Raw genomic sequence first — 17899 nt, 5'->3', positions numbered from 1 at the left:
CTGCTGTTATGCAGTTATGCAGTATTAGAAACAGCCTTGTTTAGTTGGAATTTGGGTCTGACAGTTAACCTTGTTCTGAAGGACATAGATGGAGATTTCCAAGCAAGTCCAAACAATCAGTGATGCTTGTCCTGTTGCTGAATAGTTTCCATGCTGTTGTGCAGGCACTCTGTGCCTTTGCTCAAAGCATTGCCTGGAGCAACATAGAAGGCCTTGTGGAATCCAGCCTGCCTCTGTCTGAGCATGCCGCATCACACAGTGGTCCTGACGGGCTCAGTGTCTGCAAGCAGGCCATCCTTAGATAAGAGGGGATTGGTGGAATACACAAGCCTGCATCAATGGCTTGCATAATTATTCAGACCACGTGAAAGTTATCAGCATTTTCTGGTTTACCAGTGATGCTTGTTTTATTTACTCACATATGACACAGCAGAATTTTCTAATTTTCAAAAATAAAATATGTTGGTTGCATTTGTAACAGTTTGAAGTTTTTGAGATATATACCTGTTGTTGAAGGAGTAGACATCAGAATGTAATGAGTTAAAGGGGCAAAAGGGTGTGGAAGAAAAAGCCGGTCTCTTGGGGTTAGCTATTAGCCAGTAACTTAGCATGGAAAGTGCCCCACACTGAGCCAGCTGTTTCTTGCGACACAGTGGCCTCAGGGCCAGGTCCTCACAACAAACCAAGAGGCTCCGCTGCTAACATTAATATTGTGGATGGGTCTAATATTTACTAAATTTCAGAGGAGTCTGATGGTTGTAGCTGAAAGCTTGAACATAAGGGACGCATATATGAAAGAAATTGAGAAATTCAGACATAAAACAATATTTAGCACCGCTTTTGCTGAGCCAGATGCTGTGTGCTTTACATGCTTTCTCCTTTATCTTGTTAGATAGAAAGATTAGAAAGTGATATTGTCTTCTGTTTTTATTAGGGCTGGGCAGTATGACAATATTTATCGTTATTATGATAAATTACATCACAATATGCTTTTCTATGGATATCGTGGATATCACCATTACTTAAAGAACGCTGCATGTTACATTACAATGAGCAAAATTAGTCCTGTCTATTTGGATTTAGTGCAATGTAGTGTATTAGAAGTCAGAAAAAATGGATATTGTGGCGTATCATGTATTGTGAAAATGTATTGAAGTATTGTGATATTTTGATATGATATTTTTGCTATATCACCCACCCCTACTGTATATATATTGTTCATTTTCGTTTTTAATATTTCACCCAGTAAAAAAATTGAGATTTACTTCAGTTGGTAAATATAATTTTTATTAAAAATGAAGGCACACCCCATAATAATACAACATTGTTCATTTACAAAATAAATTTGCTTAAGCTTTCTAAATGGCTTTATTTGAAAAATATATACATAAATACACTACACCGTGATATGTACCAAAAACATCAGAAATCAGAAAGCCACACCTACTTGCCATCCTCTAATACAGGCCAGTTTTACTGTATGCAGAGCTCTTGATATTATAGACAGGTGCAGCTTTATTCTCCTTTCAGCTACTGATACTTTTTCAAAGTGATTGTTGGCCTAGCTAAGTCTGCATCTCATTGCTTGCTGAGTTTTGCAGTGTGGCTTTGTCTAGTGTCTGAAAGGTGTGATGCAGCTTCTGATTATTGATCCAACTGCTCAGTGGGAAATTCAAATACTTGAATGTTATTTTGTGCCCTATTCCCATTTTAAACATGTGACTTTAATTTTTTTAATTTAATGCAGCCGAATATTTTCCCAAGACACTGAATACACACTTAGTTGTATTCATAACTTTGGGCATCCTGGTCAAATTACACGTTTTGTTGATTTTTGAAGTGAAAATAATTTACACACCCTCTACAGAGAACCAACATTTTAATGCACAGTTACTGCTTACTTTCTGAATTTAACATATTGGAAAAAATAAGTAAAACTTAAAATGTGGTGCAAAATTATGGCACATTTTTGATTTCCTATTTTATTTCATTCCAATATGTCAAACTGAGCAAATAAATAGAAATTGTGCACTAAAGTTTGCAGACAAAATGCATATTTAAGTTTGTTAGAGGATTATTTTCAATGATTTTCATCAACAAAACATGTCATTTGACCGAGGTTATTCAAACTTTTGCATACCACTATATATTCTGTATTTTTTTGTTCGTTTTATTTTACTGTGGGCTTCAGGCAACATTTGTCAGATACATATTTCAGATATTATCTGTTGTTTTGGGCAGTGAGTGGGATATTTTTAGCTGTTAATTGGTCTGTGCCTGCTGGACGTCTGTGAGAAAAATTATGAGAGACCTGTTTTCACTTATTACAAAGGCATCATTCATCTGTGTTCTCTGTGAGAAAGACCATCAAGATTTTTTATGGCTCTTGGTTGCATTTAGATAATGGCAGTGAGTGTAAATAAACATACAGGTTAGATCATTTCAGTTTCTCTTTTAAATTTCATCTGTTATGCTTTGTGTGATGATTCAGCCAACCAGTATCCTGCTCTGCTCTGATAAATCGCCAGTCATGTGCTGTTTGGCTTCTGTCCATGCAAGACCTTATACATATGTCTGTGTTAGAAATCAAGAGTTGCAACACTAGAGACTCATCCTACGGGTGAAAGGGTTATCTTTGTTTTGACTACATCTTGTTTGGGTTTTGTGTTCTTCTCTAAAATCAGTGTCATTTCTGTGTTATTTTGGCTTCAGTTAAAGGAGAAAGTAAATGGGAAGCAGCTGATCTGTGCCTCTGGTGAGGAGATACCTTTCTCTGGAAGAAATGTGTGCTTACCCCAATCGGGAATCACTGAAATAGCACTAAAGACTCCAAAGAGTTAGTAATAGAGAGCAAAGTAAAAGTGTATGTTTTATGTTTTGTGCAGAGAAATGTTAAGTATTTCAAATTAATATTTGAACGTTGTTATTGTTGCAGTGATAATTGTTAAGACCTCTAAATACACTCAGTTTGAATTATCAGTATCAAATATACTGTTCAGATATTTCATTTAATTCATTAGTGCATAGTAAATGTACATATCGTATGCTTTAGGCAGGGCATTCTTACTGTAAAAAAGCCTTTTTTTGTTCTGTAAACAGGTGTGCAAGTGAATAATATTGCACTTTTAGTATTTGGATATCTGATGCCTTAACAGAGCTGTTTTTCCCATGTGTTCATGCACATTGGTCATTACAACATGTTTGTATATTTTAACAGAGACCTGAGGTTTAACAAAATTAAGGACCTGCAGCCAGGCTCTTTGAAACGACTGAAGAATCTTACGACACTGTAAGTATCTCTCTCTTCTTTTAGCCTGCCTCATATGTTGATTTCATATGCTGACAAACTTTTATGAGCGTACTGTTAAAGGCATTTACTTTGACACTGCTCTCCTCTGCCTCTCTCTGCTTTGGTCCACACGTACAGGTCACTTCAAAATTTATTTTTCTTGATCAGTAAGTCCTCACCCAGCTGGCCTGCAACTCCGCTACCATGTATTTCTTATGAGCTGTTTTAAGGCACAACCTACCAGTTCAAAAAACAATGTGATGTGGCTTTAATAGAATATATGGAAAAAGCACACTGTAATGTTTTGGTTGGTCCAAAACTAGCATCTTGGGTAACTTTTACTTGTTTGAGGGTAAATATCAGAGGGCAAGATGGAATTATAGACTTACTAAATTTCTTGTTTGTGCTTGCCCTTTGTTTTGGCTACAGTGTGAAGACTCACTGTAGACTGTTGAAGCTGCATTGTTAGTTTCAGTTTATCTCTACAGTAGGGCTGCATGACATGCACGTAAAATGTGATATTCAGTACAGTGGCTGGATATTGCAATTTGAGAAGCAATAAATTATAAAGAAAATGCATTTCTGATTCTGAGTGTGTAGCATGTACAGACTGTAAATTAGAAATCTAATTAACCTTGCCTTTTAAGGAAATAATAAAAAAATAAAAATGTACAAAAAATAAAAACACTGTTCATTATTGTACATAGTGCAAAATAAAAATGATAAGAAGCTGAACAGTCATATACAAAAAAACATCTCATTTGACCAGGGGTGTCTAAACTTTTGCATCTCTCTCTCTCCCTATGTATATATAAGTACGATATACAAGTACAATACATCTGAGGAAGCCTTTTGATTGGCTAGTTGAACTATACTTGAATGTTGTTTAAAGCCAGATATACACTACGATTTTAGAAATCTTGTTCCCTGGTGACTCACATTGTATATTTAAATAGACCTTTGAATACAGATAAAGTCTACAATTTATATACTCACGCTGTACGAAAGCGCTTGGTCCATGCTACATGAAACACAGCCCCTACAGACGACTCTGTCTACGGACAATTTCAAGTAAAACTATTAAATACTGAGCACCGAGTACTGAGCAAACACACACACTGGTACAGCAGTTTGCATATACAGACTTTTTCTGTCTCTGTTTTGCTAGCCTAATGCTACGTCTCTCCACTTATTGGGGAAGTGGTTGTGATTGTGTTTGTGTTCATTAAAAAAACAGGCTAAATTCACACAGTGAACTCCTGACAGGAATTTGCAAGGGCAGAATGTTTAAAGTGACCAGCGACTTTATGTCTGACTTTCACAGCTTTAGTGACACTTCTTGGTGTAAACAGACCCTCCTTCACTTTCATCTTGAATTGTTTGCTTATTAGCATAGCTGGCATCAAGTACGAGTAAATGAGCATAATGCATCCCTGATAATGCATGTGTAATTTTCTGTGTTGGCCTGCGTGAATCTGTATATAGTTAACACTTTAAAAAGCTCATTATGGCGATGTAGGACAGTAGCCATGACTGCTTCGCTGAGATTGAGAATAGTAATGATGTTAAAAATATTTTTACAGATTAGCACCTTAGGATCTAGTTTTTTTAGCCATACACATCACTGTACTTTGTAAACAGTTTAATAGCAGAGTGGTTAAGTCACTTGTACTATAGGCAAAAGAGCAAGATTTCACTCCTTGCTGCTTAATATTAGACTTGGTTCTAATTCTACTTTACTACTAATCTAATCACATCACTCTAGGCTCATGTATAATGTAATTTGATTTGTTCTGCTGTTGCAGCTGTTAACGATGTATGTCTGATGATATTGAATTGCTTCCATTCACACTGCAAGTTATCCTTGTTACTTCTGATGAAAAAAGGTTTAATCATTATTTCGAATAATCTTGTTTTAGATATTTAGGCAGTATACAGTGAACAAGATTAAGCCTAATTATGAGCCTCACTTTTCAGAATGTGTTCACTTTTCATTGTGTGAATTAAAAAACTTAATTTAGTTCTGAACTTGGCTAAATCTGGATCTAGAAACTGGTGTAACTTGTCTTGCATGGAATAAATGCTTGTTGTGCTCTGAAAGTGTTGTTTGACACATTGCATGATGTATGACTCTGTATAACCATCAATTTAAATTGCTTATACTGTTGCTCTTTTTTTCACCCGAAGCCTTTTAAACAACAACCACATACGAAGAATCCCAAGAGGAGCCTTTGAAGACTTGGAAAACCTGAAGTATCTGTGAGTTTGTATATGCATTACTTCACACGTAATCCTAAGTTTGACTTTTTGGGAGAGTTATGTGTTATTCATGTTCCATACAGTTATGCTACATCAATATCAAAAGAGTAACCATTCAGAGTGAAATCCCCATTTAATTCACACTTGTCAGTTGATAAAAAATCAAATTTCCATGAAATGTTATTTCCATGTTTTGAATTTCTCTTGACTACCGTTGTTTGATGAAGAAAGCAAATCTCAGACATAAAATTGGACTATGGGAATTTATGTGTCTGAAAGCAGTCACCTAAAGGCATTTGGGAGGAGAGAGGCAGCTTGAATAGCAGCCCTTTACACAGTCCTGCCTTTGTTAGTCACAGATCCATTAAGAAACCTCAGGCCTCAGCTGTGCTGCTGAGTTCTGTCTGTGTTTACATTTACATACAGCCAGTATGTCTGAAATGTCTGCTTTCATTCTCCTTAATTTAACACCTGCTTTTCCTCACTTAACCTCTTCACACATCTGTAGACATACCAGACTCAGGATTAGCTTACAATTGTGAGTGGACCATCATAATTGCCTTTCATGCAGTTTTAAAGAGTCTTGTTAAGGCAATATATTTAAAACTGAAACCATTTAGACACTGAGATGAGCTGTTCATTCTTATAATAAGACATTTTAAACAGTAATATGCATTTTATTGGACCAAAATGAGATTGGTTCAGGGTGTCACTGTGAAGTGTAGTCGACAAAGTGGCAAAAGGACTTGGGGAAAATACCGTTTTCACGAAAGTCTGTTACTCCAGATGATGCTTAGGGCTGCATCAGTATGGAATGACAGGGCTGGTAACTATAACCGATAATTAATAGGGATGTACACAGGTAGTGTAGTGCTCGATTAACCATTCCAGGTCACAGGAATACTGAAATCACTATTCAAGTATTCATTAAGTTCCATCATCGGAAGATGGTGAAGATATGCAGGCTAACAAAGCTGTGAAAAGGCAGTTTTATGAAATTAACAGGTCTGTAAAATGTGACTGATTTCTTTGAATTTGTGAGTTTATATATGTATTTTTATTACACTTTGCTACTACAAAAAAATGTGTGTAGAAGACATCCTCATTAGCGTTAAACATTATAGCGGTTAGCTCTAAAGTTAGCATAAGCTCATTAGCCCATCTGAAGAAGCAGCCCTGGTTACTTATCCAAAACAAAAACCTACTGATTTTTCTTACTTATTTTAAAATAATAAGACATGTTTTTAAGTAAAAAACATTTTTGAACGTATTCCTCTGTGTGGTGCTAACTTTATACTGCAGAATTAGCCTCCTCACACCAGTGCTATCACCTAAAAAAGAAGCCTACAGTTAGTAATGGGTGGTATGTCGGTTGAACTTTTTGTTTTGTCATAACCTTTATACTGCAATGCCACAAATAAGCACAGATAATGCAATGTACAGATGTATACAATGTACAGTGCAAAACGCTAGCGTTAGCTCGTTTGCTGAGTGGCTGAATGAAAGAGTCAGAGATGTTCAGTCGCATTTCAAGTGGAAATAAAAAGACAGCAGTTAGTCCATCACCTTCAGCGGGGTACTCTTTTGCAGTCTGAGGCATTTCAGAAGATATCCAGCAACTCAGCTATCACAAACTGTGTGACAGTCCATTCAGCACCAGGTCATTTAAACCTAGCCCTCTCAAGTAAATTTCTCAAATTTATTAAGTAAACTCTCAAATTTATTAAGTAAATTTGAGAGTGAATTTTGATAGTAAACCAGGGTTAGAAATTAGCACAAGGCCATGCCCCATGCTGTATATTTTCAGTTCAGGCCATCTTCAAAGGGCCCATATCATGGAAAACTGATTGATGGAGTTTTATAAATATTATAGTTTCAAAGTAGACCATTCCCTCCAGGTTATGCAGTCATATATGAAGATAAATAATAAGAAACAGAAACCAGCCAATGACACAAGACTTACATTCCAGAAGGTATCCAGCAGCTCACCTAGCACAGACAGCCTGACGGTCAATTCAGTATCAAGTCACTAACCGCAAACATTACACCCAAGTGTCACTTCCAGCACCGTGTTAGGAGTGACGGGCTGTGTTGTGCAGTGGGGAGGGGCGGTGATCTCTTAGGGCGCTGCTGTTTCTGTCTGCCTTTAAGTGTCCTGTAATTGCAGTGGTGACTAAACATGTTACAACCGAGTGTAATTAGTGAGCATGCTGCTCTAAAGACTTGGGGATCAGAGCCTCATCCTGGGTCACTGTGGTGTCATCTCACAGTTGACCTTTGAGGACCTCTGCTCAAATGGTGTAGCTTTTTCAAATATTATCATATGATCAAGCAGTCTGCCAAGGTATGTCACAGCTTCCATTTCATACTTACACTAGAACCAGTTCCATCCTTTTCAGAGAGTTTAACAAGCTCCCCAAAGTCAATGACTGTCAAAAAAGTTACTTCTGTCACCTCCTCAAACACCGTGGAGCAGCTACAGTTAAGTCATGAAATTTAAACCCAGCCTGCGCCCTCTCAAACTGAGTCGAGGCAGATTAGTTTTGAAAGTAAACCAGCCTTAGACCTTAGCATGACCCCTGCTGTGTAGTTTCAGTTCAAACTATATGTATTGATTTTATTTAAAGGACCCATATTATGGAAGATGGAATGTTCCTCAAAAATCAGTTTGATTTAAAAAAGAATTTGATGTAAACATTGCAGTTACAGAGTTTTGCTCTACATGCTATGCAGTCTAGATATGGAGGTTGAATTCATTACATATGGTATTAAAATCAGTTTAGTCCCACCCACCCAGTTTCAGCCCAGACTGCTTTTTGAATGAGGCAAAATGCAGGGCAGCCAGTCAGAACAGAGGTCATATACATATATCAGTTCTAGGCACACTGAATTAATAATTAATATTATTTTTAATATTATTTAATTCTAAAGAGGAAAGGTTGGTAGTCATGTAAAAATTATGAAAACCACACAAATAAGTGGACTTAAAAAAGCAAGGAAAAATGTAGGACTCCTTTAAGAATTTTGGATCTGTTATAGTTTACTGTGAAATTGACTGTCGTGGAATTTTATTGCTGATACTCCTCTCAGATACTCCCCTCTAACTAGCTATTAGCAGAGCTTTTAGCAAAGAAATGTTTGAAGCTGAGGGGCTGCTTGAGAAAACAGATATTTTCAGTAATTTATGGGGTTCAGCCTGTACTTCTCTCTACCAAAAAACATGCAGAGTTGATAGCAACTTGACGCTGCAGTGAGTCCAGGTGCTGGTGTGTGAAAATCAAGGTTCCTTGTTATTCTTTTAGCTTTATTATTGAAATATTTAGATAAAATTTATGTTGAAATTATATTTTAATGTTAGATTGTAGGGGTCAGTGTGGGAAATGTGAGCTGATGCCAATAGCTGATATTTTTCTAGCCTGATGGCGATGCAAATATATAAACATTTTTAAAATATAGAAAATGGGACTAAATTTTATAATTAGCATTTTAGAGAGATGTAATGTTTGGTTGTATTGGGTTGCAAAAGCAGTAAAATGAATCAAATGCACATATTTTAATGTAGAAACCCAACATCACCTAAATGTTCTGCTGTTCTGGAGTACAACAAATACATCATCAAATATGGCTTTAAAATTTCAGTCAAATCTAAACATCTGGCCGGTGCTGATAATTATTTTTTCAGGAAATATCTGCCAATATTGTTATGATTCCGATGTCATAATACATCCCTGTTAGAGTTTATTTTTATGTCTGTATTAAGCTGTAAATATTTCATACGTTTTGCTGTTTACTCAGTTTGTATGGCCAAATTAATGTAGATGTCTTAGGCTCTAATTTTTCTAAGTCGACTAAGGACGACTGAACTGTGTAGTCTGCATTTGTGGAGCATAATATGTGGGAAATGGAGTCATTGTGGTTCTCAGCGATGCAATGCTGGAGGTACAAGAGCATTTAGATTACATGACCAAACTCTGAACAGCTGACCACCCCGGCCCCCGCTCCCAGAGGGAAGACTCCAAGCACTCAATTCCTGTTTCCCATGGATCGTCTCTGCTTTAGCAGTGCCGAGCTGTGATGTGGAGGACTTTCAAGTGCGTGTGTGTGTGTGTGCAGTCACCCGGCGACAGCACCTCACATTCCTTTCTGATTGATAAAGCAAAACATTCCAGACATAGACAATACCTTGGCCTTCAGGTCCAGTCAAATCAGGGCCTCCATGGTACACATGCAGCTTTAACTTCAGATTACACAACTGCTTACCTGTAAAACAAAATATGTTCTCTTGTACTATACCGAAAAAAGTACTGAATTCACTGTTCATTTGTACATAACTACATGAATATGAGTACCTTATATCAATTTCATCTTTAGTTTACTGATTTTGGCAATAGCTGTGTGGTTGAAACATATTTTATTCATATGGAAAACATTTGAATCTGATCAAATTTATTGACATTTTTCCAGTATGCTTTGATATTTGTTCTTTTGTCTTGTCAGCAGGGTAAGTATGCCTCATGTTCACATTGTCCCTGTACTGAATCATTCTTTTCAACTCAAATACCCTTCTATATTTGTGAAAACACAAAATTCTCAATAGAACCTTTACTTCAGCCCCTGTTACACCTCATAAAGGGGGCTAGATAAGATATTGTATCACTAAACAGTGTTTCCAGGGCTTGAAAATAGATTGCATGAACAGTCAGCTTCCAATCCAGTCCTGTGATCTGCAGAGAGTTACACTTATTCATCTGGACTGGTGTCTGTTTTTTTTATTCTTAGCAGATGTTTTTACATCTGTTTTTATTTATATAAAAATTAAATTTTTATATGCGTAGGAAAGCAATGAAATGTTGAAAGCTCTGTGAAAAACAGCACACTGTAATGAGACTGACTCATTTTGTAACAGATTTCTTTTGTACTGAGTAATTAAGCAGCTCATCATGCATATGTGACTGTCTGTCCTGATATTTTAATAAACATTATGTAATCGCTTTGATGGTTTTTCAATACTTCATTCATTGTTAGCCAATTGAAGCGATTCTATCTCTTAGTTGTTTATTAATAATAAGCATAACAATATACAATAGACTCTTTTATTCATTTTATATAATCAATTCAGACTGCAAAAGCAAATGTTAAATTGCTCTCATACATGTAAATAGGAAATGCTTTTAGCTCAGTGTAATTGCATAATCCTGTTCTTCTGTGTGTTTTTTCTAATATACATGATGATTTCTCCTTCCAGCTATCTGTACAAGAATGAAATCCAGTCAATAGACCGACAAGCGTTTAAGGGGCTTGTCTCTCTAGAGCAACTGTAAGTGAACCCTTACCTCCTTGCCTTCTTCTTTCATCTCCTAATTACTACTAATAATACCTTGTCAAATTCTTCAGGAAAGATATTGCCACCTAAGTGCGTGGCACTTGAATCAGTAAGAGCCAAACATATTGCTCATGCAGCTTTGTGTCAAGGCCATGGCTTTTAAAAGCATTGAAATGACTAATTAATGTCAAAGGGCAATTGCACCATTTTTTTTATGCCTACATAATTAAATTATAAAATGTAAAACAGTCATCCAGAGAGGTTTGATGTAAAATGCTCCATTCTAGAGAAACTCCAGACATCTGTAGGAGTTACCTCACATGATGTTATTGCATGAATTGGTTATGATTGTGCTGCCTGATGTTTGAGTTTTGAGAGAAGGTTTTTGCTTAAAGTGTAGTTTTAAAAATCTATTATGGTGAAGAGGTACATGCAGGGTGTCATAAAGCAAAATAGTAACCAAAATGTATTTTTTGTTTTTCAGATTTAGCTCTATTTTAAAATTCAAAAGATTACATATAAACGCTCGGAAGGGAAGGTTCCAATGTAGGTTCATTGGTTGTTGGTTATATATTAACTTTGTAGATATTGAGACCCCTGGTTCCTATCAACATCACTGTAAAGAAAAGCTGAGTTGATGGATTACTCAACAGTGTGCCATTTCACATCAGAACACTCTGAATGACTTTGTTTATCTCGGTGACAGAATTATGGAGAGATTTTGAAAAATTGGTGGTAGCCTTTTGATGCTAGCATGGTTCAGAGTGACAGAGAAGAGATTAGATAATTGCAGTTAATGTGGGGTTACATTTATATTGACAGCTGAGCCATGCATTTAAGCTGATGTGTAAAACTAACATCAGCAAACATGCTAATGGACCCACCTGTGTGGTGCTGAGCCCTGTGTCACTGTGACTAAAACATGCAGCATGCCAGGCTACTTGCCTTGCTATACAGACATGCTGTTGTTGTCCATGTTCACTGTAGAGTACCATGTTCAACATTGAAGTCTGTGCTATGCAGCCTGATTATAGTTTTTCTCTGATCTGCTTCTTGCTACAGATACATTTCATACTGTTCATACTGTTTTCAGTCTGATTCTATATAGAAAATCAGCCTATTTTACATGCAGGCACTTCAAGCATCTGAGACTGATTTGAAAGCTGTCTAATCATGAGAAAAACAAGTGTAAAAGAAACCAAGATGCTTTGCAGACAGATTGTCTATCTGACCACTTCAGGAGGTTGTTGGAGATGCATTGGAGATGTTGGAGAGTCAAGTGTGAAAGTTTTTGTTTTTCAAGCTGCGTATGTAACCTTTATTTCTTCCAAATGGAGCTACATTAGTACTGTATATCAAGATCTTTCTTTAGTGAAATTAATCACAGACAAAAAGGAAAAGCTGGTAGCACTTTATTGTATGGTAAGGTAAGTGAATATGTAGTACTTACAAGCAATTTTCTGGTGTATATCTTGTACATATATAGTACGTGCCAGGTATGTACAGCAGTACTTGAACAGAATTTAATGACAGGTAATATGTGGTGCATAGTTTGCAAGTTCAATAAATAATCACTGTGAGAAAGTCAGGTATAAATCAGCATTTGATGCTAAAAAGTTGTACAACCAAACTGCTATAGCAGATACATGCCCATGTGATGTACACCCCCATTTCCAAAAAAAGTTGGGATGCTGTGCAAATTTTAAATAAAAACAAAATGCAATGATGTGCAAATCATTTAAACCCTATATTTCATTGAAAATAGTATAAAGACAACATATCAAATGTTGAAACTGAGAACTTTTATTGTTTTGTTCTTTAAATATATGCCCAAGTTGGGACAGGGGCAACAAAAGGCTGGTAAAGTTGTGTAATGCTAATAAAAACACTTGCTGTTGATTGGCAACAGGTCAGTAACATGATTGGGTTTAAAAAAAGAGCATCTCAAAAAGGTTGAGTCTTTCAGAAGTAAAGATGCAGAGAGGTTCACCACTCTGACAAAGACTGCACAAGCAAATAGTGCAACAATTCAAGAATAACATTTCTCAACATAAAATAGCAAAGAACTTTTGCTTTTCATCATCTAAGCACATAATATCATAAAAAGATTCAGAGAATCTGGAGAAATCTCTGTATGCAGGGGACAAGGCCAAAAACGAGCATTTGCTGGCCATGATCTTTGGGCCCTCAGGCAGCACTGCATTAAAAACAGACATGATTCTGTAGTGAAAATCATTGCATGGGCTCAGAAACACTTCTGAAAACCACTGTCTGTGAATACAGTTCATCACTGCATCCACAAATGCAAATTAAAGCTCTAAAACGCAAAGCAGAAACCACATATAAACAGGATCCAGGAACGCTGCCACCTTCTCTGGGCCAGAGTTCATTTAAAATGGACTGAGGGGAAGTGGAAAAGTGTCCTGTGGTCCAACGAATCAACATTTGAAATTCTTTTAGGAAATCATGAACGCTGTGTCCTCCGGGCTAACGACAACTCAGCTTGTTATCAGCATACAGTTCAAAAGCCAGTATTCATGATGGTACAGGGGTACATTAGTGCACATGTTATGGGTGACATGCACATCTGTGAAGGCACCATTAATGCTGAACGATATTTACATGTTTTGGCAACATCTGCTGCCATCCAGACAGCATCCTTTTCAGGGAAGGCCTTGATAATTTCAGCAAGACAAGGACAAACCACATTCTCCATGTGTTACAACAGCATGGCTCTGTATTAAAAGAGTCCGGGTGCTAAACTGGCTGCCTGCAGTCCAGACCTGTCACCACTGAAAACATTTGGCGCATTATGGTGACCCGCACAAAAGGTGACCCAGAACTGTTGAGCAGCTGAAATCCTGTATCAAGTAAGGAAGGGAAAACATTTCACTTTCAAAACTACAGCAGTCGGTCTCCTCAGTTACTAAACACTTACAGAGTGTTTTTAAAAAAAGAGGTGATAAAACACAGTGGTAAACATGTTTTTTTGGACCGTGTTGTTGGCATTAAATTCAAAATGGGCATATATTTTTCAAAAAACAATAAAATTTCTCAGTTTCAACATTTGATATGTTGTCTTTGTACTATTTTCCTTTAAAAATGGATCATGGTTTACATGATTTGTATATCATTGCATTCTGTTTTCATTTACATTCTGCACAGCGTCACAACGTTTTTTGGAAATGGGGTTGTAGAAGAGTAGGTTACAGGTAGAGTTGACAAAGAGATAGCAATTGTAGGGTGCCTACCACTGAGTACTCAGTGAGTACCTTTTTCCAGTGCATTAATACATTCCATATTAATTGGTATATTGGTATTTTGAGTTATGGCTACACTCTTCATGCCACAAAGATGAGAACATAGGTAGTTGCTGTGTCATTAATATACAAAGATACACTTTATTTTACAGTCCTGTTACCACAGAATTACAGTGGACGTACTTGTGAACATACCAATTAATGTGGAACAAATTACTCTACTGGACAAAAGGTACTTTATCTTACTCTGTACTTATCTATCATACATGTTTACATGTATTTACTGAAGTGGTTTGTATTACTTACCACTGTTTTGTAACTTATATATACCTGGTATTTCTTACATAAGTTATTTTGTGCTCACATACTGAACTCGCAAAGGATGTACCAAATAGTACTTGTAAGTACTATATATTTACCATTAACCTCTGAGTAAGTATTGCTGTACATAACTGGTACTTTCATAAGTTACTGTGTACATGCAAAGTATGTACCAGAAATTACTTGCAAATACTAAATATTTACCTATTAAATAGTAGTTACTTACCATATCGTAAAATATTGAAAAGGGCGACGGAAAGCTGTATATAACTACTGTCACCTTTTACACTGTAAAGGATATTTATGAATGAAAAAACTTGTTTTCAGAAAAGATGTTTTTTCAAGCGTTCTTTAATAAAGCCAATGGTTCTATTTAGAATCGTAAGTTGTTATGCTTAGATGGTTCTTTGCATGGTGAAATGGTTTTCTAGATTGATGAAGAGTGTGTTGTACACTGTTCTGTACAGCACCGAAAAAATGGTTCTTCAATTGTTATGATGTCAAGCTTGTAACAATAGAAGAACCCATTTTGGTGCTGTATAGAACCATTTTCAAAAAGGCTCCCTATAGAACCATATACAACACGTTCTTCATCAATCTAAAGAACAATTTCACCATACAAAGAATCATTTAAGCATGCATTTGGTTCTAGAACTCTAATAGAACAGTTGTCTTTACTAAAGAACCCTTGGAGAACGATCTTTTTTTAAATGTGTAACTGAAAGGCCTGAAGTTATAAGTACCATAGTACAGCATAGTGACTGTTTATATAGCCTTTTTTGTAGAATGTTTATACCCAGTGTATGTTTTAGTTGCAGGGTTTAAATTAAAAAAGGACAAATTGACCATTGCTACTACTCAAATTGTCCATTTTTTTTCTCATCCGAGTGTTTATAAAAACAAATCAGACTTGATGTTAAGGTTCCACTGCATTACAAATCTCATCCATTTTTTCCAATTAATTCTGATGCATAACAAACAGTTATGCAACTAAATTTCTGTGCCGTCCAGCATCATGACAAAAAGATTCCGAAAGAGAATTCCTTGAACTTGGACTTATGATGCCAGAAGTAAATAGAATGTGGATAAATCTTATCTGGAAGTTATCCAGATATGAGATGCATGAAATGACAAGTGTAAATAGGCTCAGGAGAAAACTCTCAGTTTTGTGTCCTCAGCAGTAAGATTGCAAGTTTGAACCTCAGTGTTTTTTAGACATTTATTGTATGTTAATTTATAGCTTTTGGTCTTGTATGCCACTGATAAACATTAATTTTCCAAGCAAAATAAAAGGCTCTGTAGTTCAAACATGCATAAGCAAAGCACTCGTAGAATGCATGGTCAGTCTATCAGAGAAGTTTTTGTTCTTTTCAGCTGAAATTGGTTTAGTCTGGGCAAATAGATGTTGCGTGAGTGGTTATGCTGAGCTGCAACATAAATTGTAGCATAGCATAAGCATAACCATCAAAATCAACCAGCTGTCCATAGACTTTAAAACCACTAATCATCTGTTCCTCTGCTGGTTTGAGTTTAAAAACTGTAATAGTGTTTTATTTGTGGATGACAGTTCTGTGCATGAGTTGCGTTGGCCTTCCCAGCTATCTATGTGGCTCTGTTGGTTTTTAACTACAGTGCAGTACATATGCTGGAAGAAATGAAATATTTCACAGTCTGTCATATTAATGTCTCTCTCCTTCCCCACTGATTCATTGATTATTAATTCTAAGCATTTTGCAAAACACATTATAATCCTGCATGATTAATTGTGCTTAACAGAGTATGTATAATATTTATTGCTTACATTGATCAATTAAGTCGCAATACGGCATTATATTATGTCAGATTGTGGGATTGACCCTTCTTGTAGTAAGTACTATAATCTAACCCAGCAGATTACTCACGCCTTTAAATTAAGACTTGACTGTTTGGCATATATACAGGCTGGCTCTGAATTAGCATGCTGGATTTGCTAGGCTCACCGCTGTTGCCAAAGAACAGTGACAAATCAAGTTGATCTGTTTTCTCCTGGATATTTGGCCAGTTATGTATGGAGAGATTGCTTTCTCTCATGAGCATTTATGATGACTGTGTCAGTAATAGCACTTGGCTGAACTCTACTCTGTTGTCCTGCATTGTCCCCTCATGGGCTGCCTTGCTGTAATGAGCACATCTTCAGTGTGAGACTCGCCCAAAAATGTCACATGCTTGCATCCATATAAATAAAAGGAGACAACTATACACAATATCAAAAAACTTAGGGTATTCTGGGTGTGTGTAACTCGCTGGTATACAGCACTGTGAAAAACTCAAACAGCATTCCTTCGTTTATTCAGTTTCCAGTCAGAACAGCCATCAAGTACAAGTGATTTTTCAGGAAGTATTTCTGAGGAGATTACATATAAGATCACTGACCATAAGAAAGAGAAAAGTCAAAAGAAAATAAGTGAAACAGGAGTTTCCAAAAATGGAGTTCAAAAAATTATTTAAAATACAGAGAAAAGTGATTCTTAACATCCATGCAAGACCTGTTTGACCAAAGCTGTCCCCATCAGATAAACAGTACTTAAATCTTTCATCTTTGAGAGAGAGGAGAAAATCAAGCTCCACTCTTGCTTCAGATCTGAAAAAATCTAGAGGTGTTTCTGTCCATCCTTCCACTGAGAGAAGACAGCTTAGCACTATGAGTCTGAAAAGATAGCTGTCCGGAAGCTGTTACTGAGAAAAGGAAATAGACAAAGAAGAACATTTGCAAGTCAAACAAAGAAGCTGCTGGTGTTCTCAGAAAAATGGACTGACCACCCCAGAGTCCAGACCTTAACATCACTGAATGTGTTTGAGATTGCTTGGATCATAAAAAGCAGAAAATACAACCAACTTCTAAGGCTGAACTTTTGAAGTCTCGAGAAACATCTGTGCAGATTTCTTTAAAAAACTGAAAGTAGGTGCCACAAAAAGAGTGGAAGCTGTAATAAAGACAAAGAATGGACACTAGGTACTAGAAAAAAGAGACCTAGTTGTTGAGGTTTCTATGTAGTTTTCTGTTAAAGATCATCATCAGTTGTTCCTGATGATGAAAAATGAATAACTTGTACTTAATGGCCTGGAAGTTAAATAAATGAAGGGCAGTCTCTGACGTTTGTACAGTAGTGAAAAATATATGCCTGTCAAATTTTCTGGTCTGTTTAAAATGGAATAAAATAAGTTTTGTGTATTGAAACTGAGGCTCATTATGAGAAAACAGTGCTAGGTCTTCCAAAGATTCCAGACTATACAATAAATGTATATGTGATCTTAACAGAACTGTATGCACTGTATTTATACTAAATATGCATGGTTGTTTTTTTTTCTTGCAGGTATCTCCATTTCAACAACATTGAAGCTTTAGAACCTGAAGCCTTCACTCATTTGCCCAAGCTTGAACGACTGTGAGTTCATCAAAGATATCAT

The 17899-nt window shown here is 36.4% G+C and overlaps 1 protein-coding gene across 1 annotated transcript in view; it reads left to right on the top strand.

The window, feature by feature from the left end:
* The window catches only part of LOC118823319 (peroxidasin), a 76775-nt gene that overhangs the window by 21949 nt on the left and 36927 nt on the right, over positions 1-17899 (top strand). The window contains exons 2-5 of the mRNA XM_036592840.1: positions 3218-3289; positions 5477-5548; positions 10794-10865; positions 17806-17877. Of these exons, the coding sequence (XP_036448733.1) occupies positions 3218-3289; positions 5477-5548; positions 10794-10865; positions 17806-17877 (288 nt within the window). The remainder of the gene's footprint in view (positions 1-3217; positions 3290-5476; positions 5549-10793; positions 10866-17805; positions 17878-17899) is intronic.

Source organism: Colossoma macropomum, unplaced genomic scaffold, assembly GCF_904425465.1.
Source record: "Colossoma macropomum unplaced genomic scaffold, Colossoma_macropomum, whole genome shotgun sequence".
NCBI lineage: Eukaryota > Metazoa > Chordata > Actinopteri > Characiformes > Serrasalmidae > Colossoma > Colossoma macropomum.
This window is presented reverse-complemented; position numbering and strand designations above follow the sequence as displayed.